Genomic DNA, 19,625 nt, shown 5'->3' with positions numbered 1-19,625 from the left:
CGAGTGCGTTTTTAATCTGCTGTGAGCAAGCACGGTACCTATCTTGCGCAAAGCTTTTTCATTTGCAATTCTTCACGCAAAATATATCCTACACGTTCTTTTGAAATGCCTATAGTCTCAGTAATTTCATGCACTTTGACTTGCTTGTCATCCAATACCATATCGTGCACTTGATCAATGATTTCTGGTGTTGTTGTTGCACTTTTTGGACATCCTTCATGTGGATCATCTTCAAGGCTGGTATGGCCACGTTTAAACTCGGCAGCCCATTTCTTGATTGTCAAAAACAAAGGAGAAGAGTGCCCATAAACTTTTATGAATTTGAATGAATTTCTTTTGGCATTAAACTTTCTTTTACAAAGAATTTTGTAACCGCACGATAATCAATTTTATCCATTTCAAGGGATACAGACAACACTTTTGCTTTAGACAGCTTTATAAAACAAACTACTTGATAGAATGACTTGCAATTTCACATGGATGCTTATGACAGATGTACCAACTTAGAAAAAAAAATCTTGCTGATAGTGTTGCCACGTATGGTTGAGGCCAAGAATATTTCAGACCACCCACCCTCATATATATAAATGTTTATTTAGGCTAAGGTGCTGATACCGCAAGAATGAGGTGTATCAGGTGTTGATAGAGTTACAAGTTAATAAGGCTGTAGGAATATATAACATATCACCATGTATTGTAGGCATAGGTTTCTGTGGTTTAGCAGTTCGAAAGAAAGATTCTGGTATTGTGACCATATGTTTATTAAGATAAATAAGAATAAACAAACCCAACAAGTTTCGTATGTCGTTTGACTTGCATCTTCAGGGGTTAAAGGTAACTAAAAGTTTAAACACAAGAAATTACTCAAAATAGTCCATTCTATGATGTTATGGCCGTCTAACTGTTCATTAAATTAAAAAATCTGAATGCAGAATCTGTGCATGCTAAGTTTGAACAATGCTGGATGTTGTCATGTTCTCTTGTTCACATTCACACTGTCAGAGGTCTGACTTCGGTATAATTTTTATCACTGCTGACCAAACTTGATGGAGAATTAGGACCTGGTTTTTGTTGCACTGCATTGGAATTCTAAGCATATTTGCAGCTTCTTTAAATTTCCTTATGAAACAGTTTTTTCAATATAAGACATGTTCATTTTATGCCAGAGTACATTATGGCCAGTGGAAGTTGTATGGGATGCTAGGACTGATTTGTGTTCTCTCCTTTTTTTTTGCATGTCTTTTTGGTATGCATTCATACGAATTTCCCCTGATCTTCCTGTCTGGTCTACGAAGCAGATACCACAGGAACAATGAATTTTATACACACCTGGTTTTTTTAAAGGGTGATGTGGAGGTTATGGGGGATGTAGAAATCTTGTTTTTTTTTCTAGTGGAAAAAAAAGCAACTTTAATGTTATGTTTGCTTAGTAATTTGACCAATTTGTCTGTAACATTCTTGATGTATGGTAGCATGATTGCATTCTTGAAATCTTGCTTTTGTGAGATGCTTGTAGGAGGTGTCTTGAGAAGCTGTCTCCCAGATTTTAGGCAAATTTATACAGCCATATTTGTTGAGATTTGGAGTGCGTTTCAGGGCTTTTGTTTGCCTCTAAGAACAATCTCTCCGACTTGTAAGAGCTTCTGTGCAGTACTTTTGTTTTCTTCCAGTTGATCCTGTGTGCAGGGGTATCCAAAGCATGGTCTGCTAGGCCCAACTTGCCATAGTGATAATGCCGGATGTATCTTTTATGTTCACTGGTGCAAATGTTCACAGTTCTTCCTGTGACCCACACATACAGGGAGATATTTACACAAACAATCACACCATCACCCTTCTCAACAGTATGGCATTTTAAAAATGCTAACCCACAGAGTGAGAGCAATCTGTTACAATGACAATGCTCTTGCTGCTGAACTATAGGCCAATGGCTATAATCCCCATAAGATAAACAAAATACTAAATGCTCCTAAGAAATCACTCCTGCTATCCACCACAGAGAACTACAACAAAACAGTCACCATCCCATACATTAAAGGCACATCCGAAAAGATTTCTAGAATTCTTAATAAACATGAACTATGCACCGTATTCAGACCATGTGTCAAATTAGCAACTCTTATCCATTCACCCAAGGACACCATTCCTCCTTTATCACATCCAGGAGCCTACGAAGTACCCTGCTCATGTAATCAAGCCTGCCACGGTCAAACAGGAAGAACTGTGAACATCCACATCAGTGAACATAAAAGATACATCCGGCATTATCACTATGGCAAGTCGGGCCTAGCAGACCATGCTTTGGATACCCCTGCACACAGGATCAACTGGAAGAAAACAAAAGTACTGCACAGAAGCCCTGAAACACTCTAAATCTTAACAAATATGGCTGTATAAATTTGCCTAAAATCTGGGAGACAGTCATTTTAAGAAAAAACTAGTACTGGCTTTTCTCTTTTTTTTGTTTTTTTTCCGGGACTCTAGTCTTGTGTGGTAGCTGCATTTTTTTTTTTTTCAGATAGAGGGCGCCAAATTAGGACTTTAGTCTTTGTGTTGCTGCTACAATTTTGTTTAACTAGTCCGTTAATTACACCATGTTGTTATAGTCTCACATATCGTGACAAACTGTGTTTTTGTGCTCTGAAGATGCTGGTTAGAATGCCAGCGAAATATCAGCAATAAGTCAATAAATAATTATTTACTTATTATTCTGTGTTTTAATATATACCGTCAAAAAATAAACAACATGTCTTATATTGAAAAAAAACTGTTTCATAAGGAAATTTAAAGAAGCTGCAAATATGCTTAGAATTCCAATGCAATGCAACAAAAATTTGTATGAACGAACACCAAATAGACGTGCAAAAAAGGAGAGAACACAAATCAGGGATAGCATCCCGCACAACTTCCACCAGCCATAATGTACTCTGGCATAAAACAAACATCTTATATTGAAAAAAACTGTTTCATAAGGAAATTTAAAGAAGCTGCAAATATGCTTAGAATTCCAATGCAGTGCAACAAAAACCAGGTCCTAATTCTCCATCAAGTTTGGTCAGCAGTGATAAAAATTATACCTAAGTAAGACCTCTGACAGTGTGAATGTGAACAAGAGAACGTGACAACATCCAGCATTGTTCAAACTTAGCATACACAGATTCTGCATTTGGATTTTTTAATTTAATGAACAGTTAGACAGCCATAACATCATAGAATGGACTATTTTGAGTAATTTCTTGTGTTTAAACTTTTAGTTACCTTTAACCCCTGAAGATGTAAGTCAAACGACACACGAAACTTGTCAGGGGTTTGTTTGTTTTTATTTATCTTAATAAACATGTGGTCGCAATACCGAAATCTTTCTTTTGAAATATCACCATGTATTTTGAAGAGATGTGATGTGCAAAACATCTATGCCCTTGAACTGGTTATTTAATGAGTCCTGCATTAGGTAAGGTTCCTAAAGAGTAAAAAAAGCAAAGTAATACCACTCCACAATCACGGTTCTAGGACAGATGTTTACAATTATAGACTAGTTTGTATAACTGCACTTGTAATCAAAAGCATTAGAGAGATTTGATAAGGGTAGAATACAGGATTCTTTATTATGGTCAGCATGGATTTCTGAAAGGTAGATCTACCTTGTTTTAGCAATTTACTTGCATTTTATGGTAAGGTGATGAGTGTGATGGACAAGGGAGATTCAGATACAGTGATATTCTTGGACTTTGCAAAAGCATTTGTGATAGATTACATCATGATAAGTTGGTGTACAAGTTGCAGATGATCGGAATGGATAGTATATTGGTAGATGGATTGCGCACACACACACTCTCTCTCTCTCTCTGGACAATACCAGCAAGTTATGTATGAGGGAGCAGTGTCTCAAAAAGGAAATATAGCCAGTGGTGTGCCTGTGGGTTCTGTTCTTGGGCCCCTGCTATTTAACTTGTTTGTAAATGATATTTCATGTGGATTGACTGGGGATCTTTTACTTTTTGCTGATTATGCATAGTTGTGGAGAATTATAAGGAGCAGTATTGATGTTAATTCCCTTCAGCAAGATTTGAATAAAATTTTAGCTTGGAAAAATTAGTGGGGTTGTAGTTTTAATATTAATAAGCATAGGGTGTTGCATTTTGGAGTACCGTACTATACAGCTGTGTGCTATACTGATGGAACAGTACTGCAAGAAGTAGATGAGATTTGAAATATGGAAGTGGTTAATAGTAGACTGAAATTTACAGGGGCATATTGCAAGTGTAGCAAAGACTGCACATTGTAATACCTCTATTAAAAGACTCACATAGGAATAAGGAAGTGGCTGTGCCACTGTATAAAGCACTGGTCAGATCACACCTGAACTTTTGTGCTCAGATTTAGTCACCTGGTTTTCAATGTAATGTGGAAACGTTGGAGAGGGACCAGAACAAGACAATATCATGAATCTGGAATGTTGGCTATGGACAGGTTAAAAAGGAATTTGGGTTACAGTTGGTGGATAGGAAGAAAAGAGGTGAATAGAGACATTTAAGTTAGTGAGGGGATAAATGTATAAGGTAAGAGAGGGGAAGAACCAGAGGTCATCCCTGAACATAATGCATAGCATTATACATGTCTGCAAGAAGATGTACTTTGCATTATGGGATACTAAGGCAAGTGATGTGAAGTCTTAGCTTCCTTATACGAGTTGCCCCAGTCCTGAAAATACTTCAAGTGCAAACTTTGTTTGCTTACACTTGGATAAAGGATTAAACCAAGTATATAATTTCTTGGTATCTTTAATTCATAGTAATACAGACTAATTATGTAGAATTTTACATAGAAATACTGCAGTACTTCTTTTTCTTATGTCAGTTTGCAGACTTTAGTTTGTCTTTTATACAATTAAATGTTTTCAAACTTTTACTTTTTTATCTTTAGGCAGTGTTAATGGATATAAAAAAATCTGGCAAAAGAACACATCTTTTAGAAATGTACGTGGAAAGATTCCATGCATCCAATTATCTCTATATTAACTCATAGAAGAAAAATCTTTGCTATCCATTAATTTAAAAAAAATTGTGCACTTTTCAAAAGATACATCTGACAGACATTAATCTACATTACAAAAGCAAGAAAAGGGAAGGTACTGTAGATACCTGCAGGATGTAGAGTCTATTGAGCGACCACTGAGAGGAAAAAGAACCTCACACTTCTTTATGTCATCTCTCTGGTAACAAGGATGTGCCCACCAATCTATAATGAAAAACTTTATATAATGCTCCTTCATCAGTTGGAAAATAAATCAGATAGATAAAATAATTCATTTTTCTCTAGTTTTTTCTAGTTCTCTCTGAAAAAATTAAGTGGCAACATAAAATGCTTCTAATTCTTTAAATGTAATTTTCTTGCTGGGAATGTACAAACTTACCTGATAGAGAATCGCAAACACTGCTAAGATAACGCCATGCCTTCCAGATAATGTCAGTGTTAGTATCCTGTTCATTTGGTTCTAAACAAAAGGAGGTTTGCCATACCACACAGTCAAGATTCTCACGAATACTTCTGCAATGGAAAATAAAGATGCTTTAGCATTTTATAACCTCTCATTTATTGATGTGAGACAAATGGAGAGACTTTTGATAAAAGCCACTGATGTGAAAGATCAGGAGAGTGAAACAGATGAGAGTGAAGTGCTTATGAATGGAGAAAGTAGTACTGTGAGATGAGGGTAAGAGAACAGAATGCAAGATGGATAGAGAAATTGGGGGGGGGGGGGGGTATGGGAATGGAACAGGCTGGTATATAAGGGGAGTAGTTGAGTCTGAGAGGATATGGGATAAGTAGTGATAAAGGTAATTAAACATAAGCGGGTGTGGAGAAACCACAGCCAACAGGTGGTATGAATAGGACCAGTTATAGGCTCAAAAGATAATTGTTATGTTTATCTACAAATGTCAGGAGCTTCAGAAATAAGAGAGATAAAATTATTTCAATGGCAGTCTATTTTCCCAGAAATGGTTGGAGTATGCTATCCTGAGGAGCACAGAAATAAATGTATATGATATTTTTCAGGAGGACATAAGACCAGGAAGGATGGGGAGAGGGATGATGATACTATTGCATCTGCAAGTACAAAGGGTGACAGCATTTTTGAAATGGTAGTGTGAAGCAGAGGTTAACAGGAAGAGATATTTTAATCTGATGTTACTAGAGGCCAAGGAATGTAGATGGTGGTCATGAATGTTTAGGCAACTTGGGTTAGTGAACAAGGAAAGCTTACTCACTGTGGATCATTTCTAAAATATCTTCATTCCCCTTGAAAACCATATGACCAGATCTTCACATAATAGTTAACAGGCAGCCTGATCAAGAGCTTACTGCAATGGAACCATAATATCTTACTGCATATCTGAATCCTCCTCATCATTGCCATAATCTGTTATAATCTAAAAGTTTAGCAATGTGACCCCTCAACTTCAAGTCTGTCCATCCACAACTCCCAGATCTTACTTTTCTGTCTCCTTCAAAATTTCCCCATTAAATGTACAGCCTGCACCTCATCCTTACCTATCTCACAATTCTGCAACATGAAACTGGCAGCTCCACTCACTTAAGGCCAAAACATCCATTATACTTCTCATAGTTCTACCTATGAGAAGTATAGTGTGTGCTGCAGATGTTTGTGAGATGACTATTGATATTGGAGGACTGCTCCCACATAAACAATTGTTCTGATACCTATCTGACAGTTGATCACCTATTCAACTCACTAGTCTCCTAATCAATCCCATCCATTCCAGTTTAGTTACTGCCTTGTGTGATGATCTGCCAAAGACCTTTGAAGAATTCAAGTATACCATTATGTGTTCATTTCCTTTATCCAGTGGATTTGTCCCCTTATTAGTAGTACATAAAAGAATGCTTAAACATGACCACCCCCTGAAGAAACCAATGCTGATCATCATAACAGAGAATGCTGCTTTTATCAACCCAATTGTGAATCTAGCCTTCACTAACACCAAAATCAGAAACACAGGCTTGCATATAATTTGTAGCCTCAGTCTTACTCCCTCTTTTAAGGTGAATTGGAACAATATTGCTCTTTGGAACTTGGGTATATGGGTAGTGTCCTGTTGTGAGATTCAGTAATACTGTTGGCATGCCTGTTTAACTTAACTCCATAGAGCAGCAGATTTCAACCTTTTTTTTATCTTATAGCACACTAAAACTAATTTACTAAAATTCTACAGCACACTTTCTTTTTGGCAACTATTTCAGCAACAGCATAAGTTGCTTCTTGCACTTTTTCTGATACTGTCACAAATTTGGTCCATTGTTTTTGTCTGGCAAGTTTTATCGAGTACAAGTCTTTCAATTAACTCTTACCAGTTAAAAGAAAATATGGATATCATTTAAAATTACTGGTCTCATAATGTTTTAAAAGTGCAGCACTCATAGTTTTCATTAAAATTCAATGCCACTGAAACACGATGAAACAGATTCAGCTGTGTCAGCAAGAAAAATGCTCAAAGATTTCATTTGTTCACTGATTAAAACTTGTCTTGTCTTTATACGCTGTCGATGCTACAGTTTAAGTGCAGCATATGCTATAATTGTTTCACAATTGGAGGAACCCGTAAATACATACAACAATGTGTATCTATAATAACAGGTATAATAAATCTATATTATACCAATATAATCATAAATTTTACTCTCTCTTAATAATTCCATTCGATGCAATATAAACATTATGACTCTTCATATACTTTGTAGGTTAAATGTGCAAAAAAACTTCTTTTAGATCAATTTTTTATTCCTGTATATAAAAATCTTGCGGCACACCTGTGGCAGTTATCAGTGTGCTGCATCACACCAGATGAAAATCGCTGTCCTAGAGCATTCCTCCAAGACAACATGTCTTAGAGGATGACAACACATCCTATTAGATAATGTGTTGTCAAGTGTTACTGCCTTATTAACATCAAGTTTACTTAATCTCTCATATACTACCTGCTTACTCACTATCAGTCATTTATAATTACAGATCTTTATACAATATCCTCTACACTCAAGCTTCTCATTGTTGCATTCATGAAGATGAAATATTCAGATAAACTGCTCACTGACAACTATATTAGATGTGGCAGTTACCACTCTACTATTATTTTTCACTAACATCATTCTCCCATAATTCTTGCTTCTACTTGCCACATATTGAAAGAACTCTAGGATTGTTCTTGGCCTGAGTGGCTACTTTCTGCACTTTTGCTGTCCATACCTCCTAATTTACCTTTCTGGTCTACTCTTTGCACTCTATGTAAATGATTATTACCCTTCATCTTGTACTGCATCCATAAAGCCTTTTCAAGACTGTATGCCTAACCTCTTCATTCATTTATCCATTTTACTCTTGTTTTATAATGAATTTAATTTAATCCTTTATCCCAGTGACAGCAAACAAAGTTTGCACCTGAAAGTATCTTCAGGACTGAATATAGTGTTGTACTAACTTACCTGGGTAAGTAGTGCAACACCAAGTCAACTCGTAGCAAAGGTGGAGCAAGCTACCAACTGTTTGCTCTCACTGGGATAAAGGATTAAATTAAATTCATTATAATCTGACCTAGTGATAAATAAACTTTCAACATCTTTCTCTAAATCCAGAGTAATTTAATAAAAAAAAAGGTGATAAACCTTTTGGCAACTCCCATAGGTAAAGATGACTTGCTACTGCTTCTGCCTGGTATCTCCATCTCTGGGCCTGGCTCCCACTGAAGAGACCTCAACAAAGGTCGAAACTAGTCTAGGTAGTGGCCAATCCCTTAATGCATAACAGTATACATATCCACAAGGAAATGTGTTTTGCATTATGGGAGATACTGGGTTAGGAGTGTTGGTATCTTGCTCCACCTTTGCTACGAGTTGCCAAGTTGCCTTGGTGTTGCACTACTTACCCAGGTAAGTTAGTACAACACTATATTCAGTCCCGAAGATACTTTCAGGCGCAAACTTTGTTTGCTCTCACTGGGATAAAGGATTAAATTAAATTCATTATAGTCTAACCTAGTGATAAATAAACTTTCAACGTCTTACTCTTGTTTTATTTAGCCTTTTCACCTTTGGAATAACTCAGATATTTCTGCCATTAAATATCACCTGATCAATGAGGAGACAAGTAACTCCTATTAGTCTCATAAGTTTTACACGATCACTAGCTTTGCAATTCCACATATATTCTTTCCTTACAGAAGCTCTCATATCTCTGGCAACAACTCAGTGATCACTTAAGTCACTCTCGCCAATTGGAGGAAAACAGATACTCTATTTACAATCAGATACTCTGATGATATGATTAGAATCCAAGACTCAACCCTTTTGAGCTCTGTTACATATTGCTTAAGACAGTGGTCTCTCAAGATAAAGAAATTCATTCTCCTCATTGCCTGATGCTATCTCATCATTCCATCAATATTAACATAATTAAAATCACCCATAATGATCACCATTCTCATGCATAATAACCCAATTTGCCTATACATTTCTTTGTCTCCACCCTCTACATTCCCTGCCTTATAGCAACATCTAACTAAATATCTTGTCCTATTAACCACCACTTCACACACACACACACACACACACACACACACACACCATACTTTCAATTATAGTAATACTGATTAGAATGAAGAGACATCTGGGAATTATGGAAATGAATTTCTTGAGAGACCGATATTTTAGGAAGCATGTAACAGAGAGCACTTGAGTATCAAGTGTAAGATAGGATGTGATTGTGAATGGGATATTGCATTTCCCATTAGTTGGTGGGTGATCATCTAGGTAAAGGAAAGCCATATAAAGACTTCTGTAAGGAAAGTCCATGTGCAGAACTACAAGCCAAGTACTTATGAAAACCTTGGGGTGGGGGAAGCTTACAGTTACATGGAATGAGGAGTTATTATTATTACGGGTATCTCCATGGAGTCAGTAGACTCATCACGAGAGACCCAAACTAGCAAAACAATATCTGTCAATATCTCTTCTTGAATTCATTTACAGACGAAGAGCTCACAACTAAGTCAGGCAATGAATTCCACTCATTCACCACCCTCTAGGCAAAAAACCTTGTTCTCACACCCTTGTTGACCACATCCTTCTTTAATTTCCAGGGATGACCTCTTGTTCTTCCATCACTATCAACACAGCTGAAACATTTCCCCTGCATCAATCCTATAAAAACCTTTCAGTAATTTATATGTTTCTATCATATCCCCCTCTTTTCTGCCTATCAACCAACCTCTGCAATCCACAAGCTCTCAATCTATCAATGTAGGCAGCATTTTTTACATCACTCACCAACTTAGTCACTCTCTCTGAACCCTCTCCACAGCCTCCTCATCTCCAAGGAATCCAGGTGATCAGACCTGGGCACAGTAATCCAAATGTGGAAGTATCAACGCTTTATAAGGAGGAATAATAACCTCTTTATCTCTGGATGTCAGTGTGTGTGTTCTTCAACATCTAAGTAATCCTATGTGCAATCTTGGACACTTTAGCAATGTGTCCCCTGAACTTCATCTCCCTATCTACCAACACCTCTAAGTCCCTAGCCTCATCAATCTCTTGGAGTACTGTTCCATCAATGTAGTACACAGCTGGTAATCTTTTAATCCCAAAATGCATGACTTTACACTTTTCCACAATGAACTGACATCCATTACCTTTTGCCCATTCTACCAGCTTATTTAAATCATCCTGCAAACTTTCAACATCAGCTTGATTTTTTTATTGCACTACCCAACTTGGCATCATCAGCAAACAACTGAATATCTCAACTGAATGGCCCAAGCACAGAGCCCTGAGGCACACCACTGGTCATCTGCCTCATCCTGGACTCTGCTCCTCCATACACCACCTTCTAGTATCTCTCCCTGAGCCATTCTCCTATCCATATCACTAATTTAGTATCCATTCCCATCTGTTCCAATTTGCGTAAACGAGATAAATGATGCTTCGGCACTGACAATGTGTAAAGACATTGTTAAGGTCACAATACTGAATATGGCAGATGTCAAATGGATGAATGAGGATATGAAATCTGAAGGAAAGCATTGTGAGGGCAATGCAAGATGAATAGTGATAATAAGAGTTGCATAAAGAGCAAACAAGGATAGAAAAAATGCAGTTATTATTAATATCAGGCCTCCATGCATTCAAAAGACTCATCACAGGAGGTACATACTATCACAAGCAAAGCTCATAAAACTAAGCTTTAAACTCATTCAATGTATCTGCATTCACTACACTGTCAGGTAACACATTTTATTCAACTCTCCATGCACTCATTTTGTACTTGCCAAACTAATTTGCTTAAACATTTCATGCTCATCACCAGTTATATTCCTTGGTCTGTAGCAACATCCTACTAAATATCTTGTCTTATAAAGGTCTATCTCACATCACATACTCTCAAGTCCATTAGTGCTATCTCCACTGTTATTCTCCACGCTCAGAGAGGCACAATTCATCTCTTATCATGAATAACATTCCACCACCACGTTTACCTTCCCTATCCTGCTGAAAAATGCTATACCCTCTATTTATATTTATATCCCTGTTAGAATATCCTCCTCGGTTAATCAAATTTCACTGATACCAACAACCTTTGGAGAGACAGTCAATGTCACAAACTCATTCTCTTTCTTCCTAAAGCTCCTAGCATTTGTATATAGAAAAGCCAGTGCATTGTCAGTATTCTTATAGCCATTATTACTTCCCTGAAATTCCATCTGGCTCTGTAATATAGAGTAGTGTATACCAGTGGCTGCCCGTGAAGCTTTAAATGGGGGTGCTGCCTATACAAATAATTTTTAAAAAATTATTTTTTTCCTAATCAGTAACCAGTTTATTAATAAATAAAGCTACAGATTTATTTATTAATAAATTGGTTACTAATTAGGAAAAAAAGAATTTTTTTAAATTATTTTGTATAGGCAGCATCCCCACTTAAAGCTTCATGGGCCACCACTGGTGTATACCCTCATTTCTTAAGGCACTATCCCCACTGCATTCCATGAGGGCAGCCATCTCGGGGGTGCAGGCCCCACGATCGAGTGGGCATAGTCGGTACACATTTGCGGAAACGTATTTTTTATTTTATTTTTTTCTTCTTCTAATTTTGCTTATAACTAAAGGGATTTCATCAACAGAATTTTAGGGCCCCCGGTAATAATAATATCTCTGTGTTTCTCTATTATATTAGTGTTTTGTTTTCAGTAAACGTTATGTTAACTTGTTATATTTTGAATGTTTTTTTTTTGTTTTCCTGTGCCAAAATCATTTGCAAGTAAGAGGTTTTACAATACATTTATTTTGAATCCTTTACTTTTTACCTTTGAAAAATATTTTAGGGCCCCCAAAAGGTTTCTTGCACCCAGGCCCCTTTATAGAGGAAGGCCGGTCCTGCATTCCACCTGTGCAATTCTAGTTTCCCCTGCTCCCAGTACACTCACTTTCCAAGAAGCCAGTCTCTCCAAATGCCTACACCCTTCTGCATTCAAATATAATACATCTCTTGCATACAAACTATCCTCATACATACTCCACACATCCACATATATTATCATCACCCAAGACCCCATTGAGTCAAAGGCCCATCTATTTCCCTACACAAATTCTCACAATCATCTCATTTGTTATCATGACTGTTCTCCTCCACTCTTCATCATACCTGCAGACAACACACTCACCATCTTTCCTTGGATACATTTCTGCTGCACTATCTCTAATATCAACCTCAAATCTTGTGCTGCATACTCAGGTCATTTGTCCCAACCGTTACTATCATTTTGTCTACATTTTCACCCCTCTTCACTGCTAGTGTCACACTATTATTTCATCAGGAAAGTACTCCTCTAGCATTCTACTCTGCACACATCGAATCTCTATACATAACGCTCCAAACAGATTCATTCATCCTTCTCTCACTGATATCCCTGACTGTTACTGCTTCCAATCCTTCTCTCTCTCTCTCATGTTCGTGGTGATATTCTCACACTAGCCAACTTCTCACCATCCTCCTAATGTCTTCCTTAACTTATTATATATAAGTATTGTTAAAAAAGCTTTTATATAATATCATTAAAATATATTTAATATTGATGGACTGAGTTTTGCTTCATGTATGATCAAAAAAAAAGGGGGGGGGGGGTTAAGAAAAAAGACACTTAATTCATTATGCTCGCATTAAGAACTTTTAAAAGAATTAAAGCCATGAATTAATATTTAAAAAGTTGAATTTTAGCCTCACCTGCAGTGAGATTCCAATAACCTTTTAGTGAGAACACCATTTCTGCTTTCTAGATTGCTGAAAACAGCATTCTTACACCTTGATAAATCATTGATGCTGCAGTCGCGACCAAAAATATAGACCACACCTACAAGGTATATAAATATGGTAAGACTATGTAAATGATTTTTTTTTTTTTTGTTGTTGTACTCAAATACAATTAATTCTAATTGTCTTATTTAAAGCAACAAGCACATTCTTTTATGCAGTCTCAAACATCAAAGATTATCTATTGCATAATATTACTATAAATGGATGAAAGATTAGGCTGTTATTTAGAGTCATGCTCTAAATAAGTCACATAAAGGAAGTCAGCATTTTATTCTATTAATTGTATTTTCTAGAGAGATGTTCTTGGCAAACAACTGATCTAATCGAACAAGGGGAAGAATTAATCAAAAGGCAACAGAAGTAGCACAGACAATAAAGAATTTGTAGAAATGTAAAAGTTGGTTCGAAGAGAATTCGAAAAACATAGTTTAAGAACAGTTCAAAATAACAGAAAACAAAATATTTCTAGAAATGATCAAACAGGAGTTACTTGGGGAAAAAAATTATTCCAAAACTGAAATATAGGCAACGAATAGTACATTATTATACCTCAATATAATATATGTATATAAAATTAATGCATATATATGCATTGATTTTATAGGAACTTCTACAAAGGCAGGGAAACATACAGACCCTGTCTTAAATTCAGACAACGTGGATACCGAAACACCAATCATAACATAAGAATTATGGAGAGTCTTCAAATAAGCAAAGAATAAAAATCCTGGAGAAGATTGTATATTAGAAGAACACAAATTCAGGAGGTTAACACTTTCATAAGTTTATATGTTGGATGTGGTCAATGATATTTTAACCATGGAAATAATTCCACTGCAGTGGCATAAATCATTTATTATCATAGTATATATAAAGTAGAGATGATAGCAAACTGATTAGCCTATAGTTCCTGATATCATGATTGTACAAAATGTTCATATTCATTATATTAAATAGAATCACCAAGTTCAGATGATGGACAGCTAAAAAGAACAAGCCAACCTACCAAAATATATCAGATTATTAAAAATTATATATCAGAACTCAACAGCCAGTAAAAAGTTAGATCACCATGGAAAAGAATTCAGTATTGAGAGTGGAGTGAGGGACAAGTATATCCTATATATATCGCTCAAACTATTTTCTGCTACACCAGAAAAAGTCTTTAGGAATGTCTCATGGGAAAACTATAGAATTAACACTAATGAAAAATTTCAATCATTTATGTTTTGCAGATGACAGTGTTCTATTATTAAAAAAATAAAGAAGCAGCTCAGAAGCTCAATGACCTTGATAAAGTAAGTTGGGGGGGAGGTAAAGATTAACAAAACTTATGACAAATTCAGACTAAATCAAATTAATTAGCAGCTAATACAAATGAAATTGTGGAGAACTATATTATTAACATCTGACCTCTATGGAGTCAGAGACTCATTGTGGGAGGAACACACTATTGCACACAATGCTCATCCAACAATGCTTTAAACAGATTCAATGTGTCTACACCCACAACACACTCAGGCAATGCATTCCATTCACCAACCACTCTCCATACAAAGAGCCTACCTCACTCCTCTGTTCACACCCTCCTTATACGAGGGTGATCTCAAAAGTTCTCGGCCTAACAATGAAAAAACAAATTTATAATTTCAAAATTATTTTTATTTTTCAACATAATCTCCCTTAAGATTAATATGTTTATTCCAGTGACCAGCACCATTATCCCATCCCTGTAGTGGTTCTCAGTAAGATCTGCAAAATACCCCTCTACAGCTGAAATCACCTCTTGGTTCGAAGAAAAATGCTGACTAGAGAGGAAGAGTTTTAGTTTTGGGAAGAGATACAAATCTGGGGAATAGGGTGGATGTTCCAACAATTCCTATTGCAGATCCCTTAATTTTCCCATTGCCAAAACACTTTGTGGGCAGGTGCATTGTCCTGATGAAAGATGATTTTTTCCTTCTGCAAACTGGGTCTTTTCTCACGAAGTTTTTCGTCTAGTCTGGTTAAAAGATCGGAATAATATTCCCTGGTTATTGTTTTCAAGATAATTAATAAACAAAATGCTTTTAGTATCAAAAACACCAATGCTGCAACCTTTCCTGTTGATGGAACCGACTTTGTCTTCTTTGGTTTCTGAACAACTGGCTTCTGTCCACTGTTTTGACTGCTGTTTGGATTCTGGTGGGTAATTGAATCCAAGTCTCATCCATAGTAATAAATTGACACATAAAATCAGTTTTATTCTTGTTAAAATACTCCAAGCACTGTTCAGAGATTTTCATGTGAGTGCATTTTTGATCTGCTGTGAGCAAGAAAGGCACCCATCTTGGGCAAAGCTTTTTCATATGCAATTCTTCATGCAAAATATATCCTACATGTTCTTTTGAAATGCCTATAATCTCAGCAATTTCACGCACTTTGACTCGCTGGTCATCTGATACCATATCGTGCACTTGATCAATGATTTCTGGTGTTGTTACACTTTTTGGACATCCTTCACGTGGATCATCTTCAAGGCTGGTATGGCCACGTTTAAACTCGGCAGCCCATTTCTTGATTGTCGAAAACAAAGGAGAAGAGTGCCCATAAACTTTTATGAACTTTGAATGAATTTCTTTTGGCATTAAACCTTCTTTTACAAAGAATTATGTAAGTGCACGATACTCAATTTTATCCATTTCAAGGGATACAGACAACACTTTTGCTTCAGACAGCTGTATAAAACACAAACTACTTAATATGACTTGCAATTTCACATGGATGCTTATGACAAATGTACCAACTTGGATAAAAAAAAATCTTGCTGATAGTGTTGCCATCTATGGTTGAGGCTGAGAACTTTTCAGACCCCCTTTGTACAGTTTCCAGGGATGGCCTCTTGTTCTACCCCCTCTCCCATTCTAAAAATCTCTTCTTCCATGTTGACCCAATAACAACCCCTGACTAGCTTATGTCTCAATCATATCCCCCTCCTCTCTCTCTCTTTTCCTCCTATTGACAAGGCTCTACAACTTACATTCTCTCAATCTGTCAACATTCCAATGATCACTGACCACTTTGTGAATCTCCTCTGGGCCCTTTCCAACGTATCCTCATCACCATGAAAACCCAGTGACCAAATCTGTGCACAATAATCCATATGATGCCTGATCAAGTCCTTCATAACCTCTCTATTTCTGCATGTCAGGATCCTCTGCATCATTGCTATTATCCAATGTGACATCTTCGCAATGTGAAGATGTGCAATGTTGCCCCTGAATTTCGGGTTCTTGTCCATCATCACTCCTAGATCTCTCGTCTCCTCTACTTTCTTTAAAGTTTCCCCTCCAAGTGTATATTTTGTTTCCCATCGTCGCTTACCAAATCTCAAAACCTTAGACTTTGCAACACTGAACTGGCAGTTCCACTTACATGTCTATTCATGCAATCTATTCAAGTCTTCTTAGTTTTAAAGAAAAACTAGAAAAGCATTTTAAATATATGAGAAAACAACTTCTCTTGATATCCACTCAGTGCATAATTAGACCACCTTTTATTTATGAGTCCGCTAACATGGCCAGTTAACTTCATTTACATGCTTTACAATATTTCACAATATCATCCAGGGGCAAATTCTCCATGCTTGCTGCGCAAGCTCATTACTTGAGAAAGAAGTAATATTTATTTGTTTATTTAATAAATGCATACATTCATAAGCATTACATTTAGGCTTTTATTTATAGACAGAAGACGTCTTAAGTTTGCGCAGCAATAATTAAGCTTTGCGTTGTGTATCGAAGGCCGATGCTTGCTTGTCTAGTCAAAGCTACTTTGGCTTGCTCTGTTGTGGGAGTTTCCAGGTCCTCACTGCAGCACTGTGATTTCATGCATGCACATAGCCATTTCTGCTCCCTTCATGTCATCTTAAACACAGGCCAGATGCAATCAAAGTAGCTCTAGCCAGTGAGCTTCAGCCAGCCTTTACAAGTGTGCATGTTGCTTGGGAAAATTAAGTTACAACCAACTTTTTATGAAGATGTTATTGACCAGTTCATAAAGAAGAACTGTAGGGTAGAATTTGTATTCAAGTAGCTAAATTGAAAAAGACAGAAAATATCGTTTGTAAAATAAATGTTGTATTTGTATGATTTAAATGTACATAAATTTCTAAATATATAGTTTTAAATGGTCAGTAATTCATCATTCCGCTAATCAGACTTCAATCACACCTCTCACTCCCTGAATGATAAAAAGAGCAAGCATTCGCCCCTGATATCATCTAATCTCTCTCTCTCTCAATTTTATTATTCCAAATTCTATCCTTTTTTTTTTGTTATGAGAAGCATTCATCTCTCTTTAAGGCTCTATGGGTCACATGCTATCGATCTTTTTTTTTATTTTTTTAATTATTTTAAGGCTCTATGGGTCACATGCTTTTTTTTTTTTTTTTTTTTTTTTTTTTTTTTTTTTTAAGACCTTGCTTAAAGAGAAGGCTAAATAATATATGCATTATATTTACCTATGCAAACAAGATATGGGCAAGGATTAAAAAAAGATAGGAAGGAAAAATTAGTGCATAGTCAGTATTCTATATCAATTATTACACTGCTGTCCAAAAACTACGGATGAACTACATTTTTGCCTTTACATGAAAAATCTTTCATGACCACAGCCAATTGTGGACATAAATTTATTTCCTGGATACTAATAAATTATATTACACAAAAAATGTGTTATAAACTTCTACAAATTAAACTGCAATATGTTTTTGGCAAAAGTTACAAATTTCCTAAAATGTAGTTAAGGAATTAATGTAAGGTGTTTACAGAAAACTATGTGGAGAGATGTTTCAGTATAGAATGTGTCCCCACCCCAAACTGCGATGCAGCTCTCACAATACAAATGCAGAAAGCATTCATCGCATGGCTATGACCACCATGTTGCTATCAGAATCCGAAAGTAAAGGATATCGACGATAGAAGACGAGGAAAACAGCAGGAAACAAAGAACAAGCATATAGTCAGGAGAAAGAAAGATCGTGTAGTGAATGAAAGAAGTGTATGATGTGTAATTCATTGTAAGTACAAAGAAAAATTTGTAATTACTTCCAAACAAATTGCATTCTGTGTTTGTTCTGCAGTCAATTGTGTAAATGACTGCAGAACAAACATGTAAATGACTAAATACTGATTCTAAGAGTAAGCTTAATTCTATATATAGAAAACCTAAGTTATTGTTAATCAAACTTGCACTTGACAAGTTATTGTTTAATAGGCAAGAATAACTAGTAACAATACTAAAATTTATGTTTAGATTATAAGATAGAATTGTAGATCTACGATAGAATTACTTGTACTTATCTAAGACTTGAAATTTTGTTGTGTCAATGCTTATATGTAAATTGAACAATGTATATTGAATTCTAGGTTTAAATAAATTGATCTGTGAACAATACACTGAGACTGGTCTGTCAATGTACTGATTCAAAAAAAAAAGTTATCTGACTAATAAGGGGAAATATTTATGATATGCTAAATGATAAGTTAAAGCCACGACTGATATAATGTAAAGGTCAGAAGTTAATGGGGAACAATATCTACTTTATCTTTGTTTATATTTCTTACAAACTTGCACTCAAGTAGTTTAACGATACGGTTATTAAACTACTTGAGTTTAACATCAAATAAATTTGTTAAATTACAGAGTGTGAGCAAAATTAAGAAAGCCAAAGCATAAAGTAAGAGTTAAATAGAGCAAATGTCACAGATAAGATAAAGTATAATATTCAAAAGGAACACAAGGATCAAGAGTTTTGGACTTGGTCATAGCATCAGAAGACTGATTGTGACAGGTGTCACGCTTGACTCCAGTTTGGTGAGTGGGCATGTAATCTGGACTTCAAAGATGAATAGACATAGAGAAGAATCAAGTCTCAAAGATTTATGTGGAATTATAAGGCAAGCAACTATCACAGACTTAGAAACAAGCCTAGAACATTGAAATGGATGAAACAATTTAAAGGGAGAGATCAGTTGCGCACGCGAGGTATGCAAAAAAAAACTTGACAGCAATGGCAGATTGTGTACCATGAGTATTATTATTACGGGCAACTCCAAGGAGTCCTTAGACTCATCGAGGGAGGCCCTAAACATTATGTCAACAACTATTCAGCTTCCACAAATATCTATCATACCTTGCCTTGAACCCACTCACATTCATGGTATCCAGAACAGACTCTGGCAACTTATCCCACTCATTC

At 36.1% G+C, this 19,625-nt stretch overlaps 1 protein-coding gene across 1 annotated transcript in view; it reads right to left on the bottom strand.

The window, feature by feature from the left end:
- The window catches only part of LOC150108895 (uncharacterized), a 115,107-nt gene that overhangs the window by 62,705 nt on the left and 32,777 nt on the right, over positions 1-19,625 (bottom strand). The window contains exons 2-4 of the mRNA XM_090404156.1: positions 13,295-13,421; positions 5,414-5,547; positions 5,142-5,238 (exon numbers count right to left, since the gene is read on the bottom strand). Of these exons, the coding sequence (XP_090260282.1) occupies positions 5,142-5,238; positions 5,414-5,547; positions 13,295-13,421 (358 nt within the window). The remainder of the gene's footprint in view (positions 1-5,141; positions 5,239-5,413; positions 5,548-13,294; positions 13,422-19,625) is intronic.

Source organism: Typopeltis vanoorti, chromosome 2 (assembly GCF_054136105.1).
Source record: "Typopeltis vanoorti isolate ZY-2024b chromosome 2, IOZ_Tvanoo_1.0, whole genome shotgun sequence".
NCBI lineage: Eukaryota > Metazoa > Arthropoda > Arachnida > Uropygi > Thelyphonidae > Typopeltis > Typopeltis vanoorti.
Note: the sequence above shows the minus strand (reverse complement) of the source record. Positions and strands in the feature narration are given on the sequence as shown.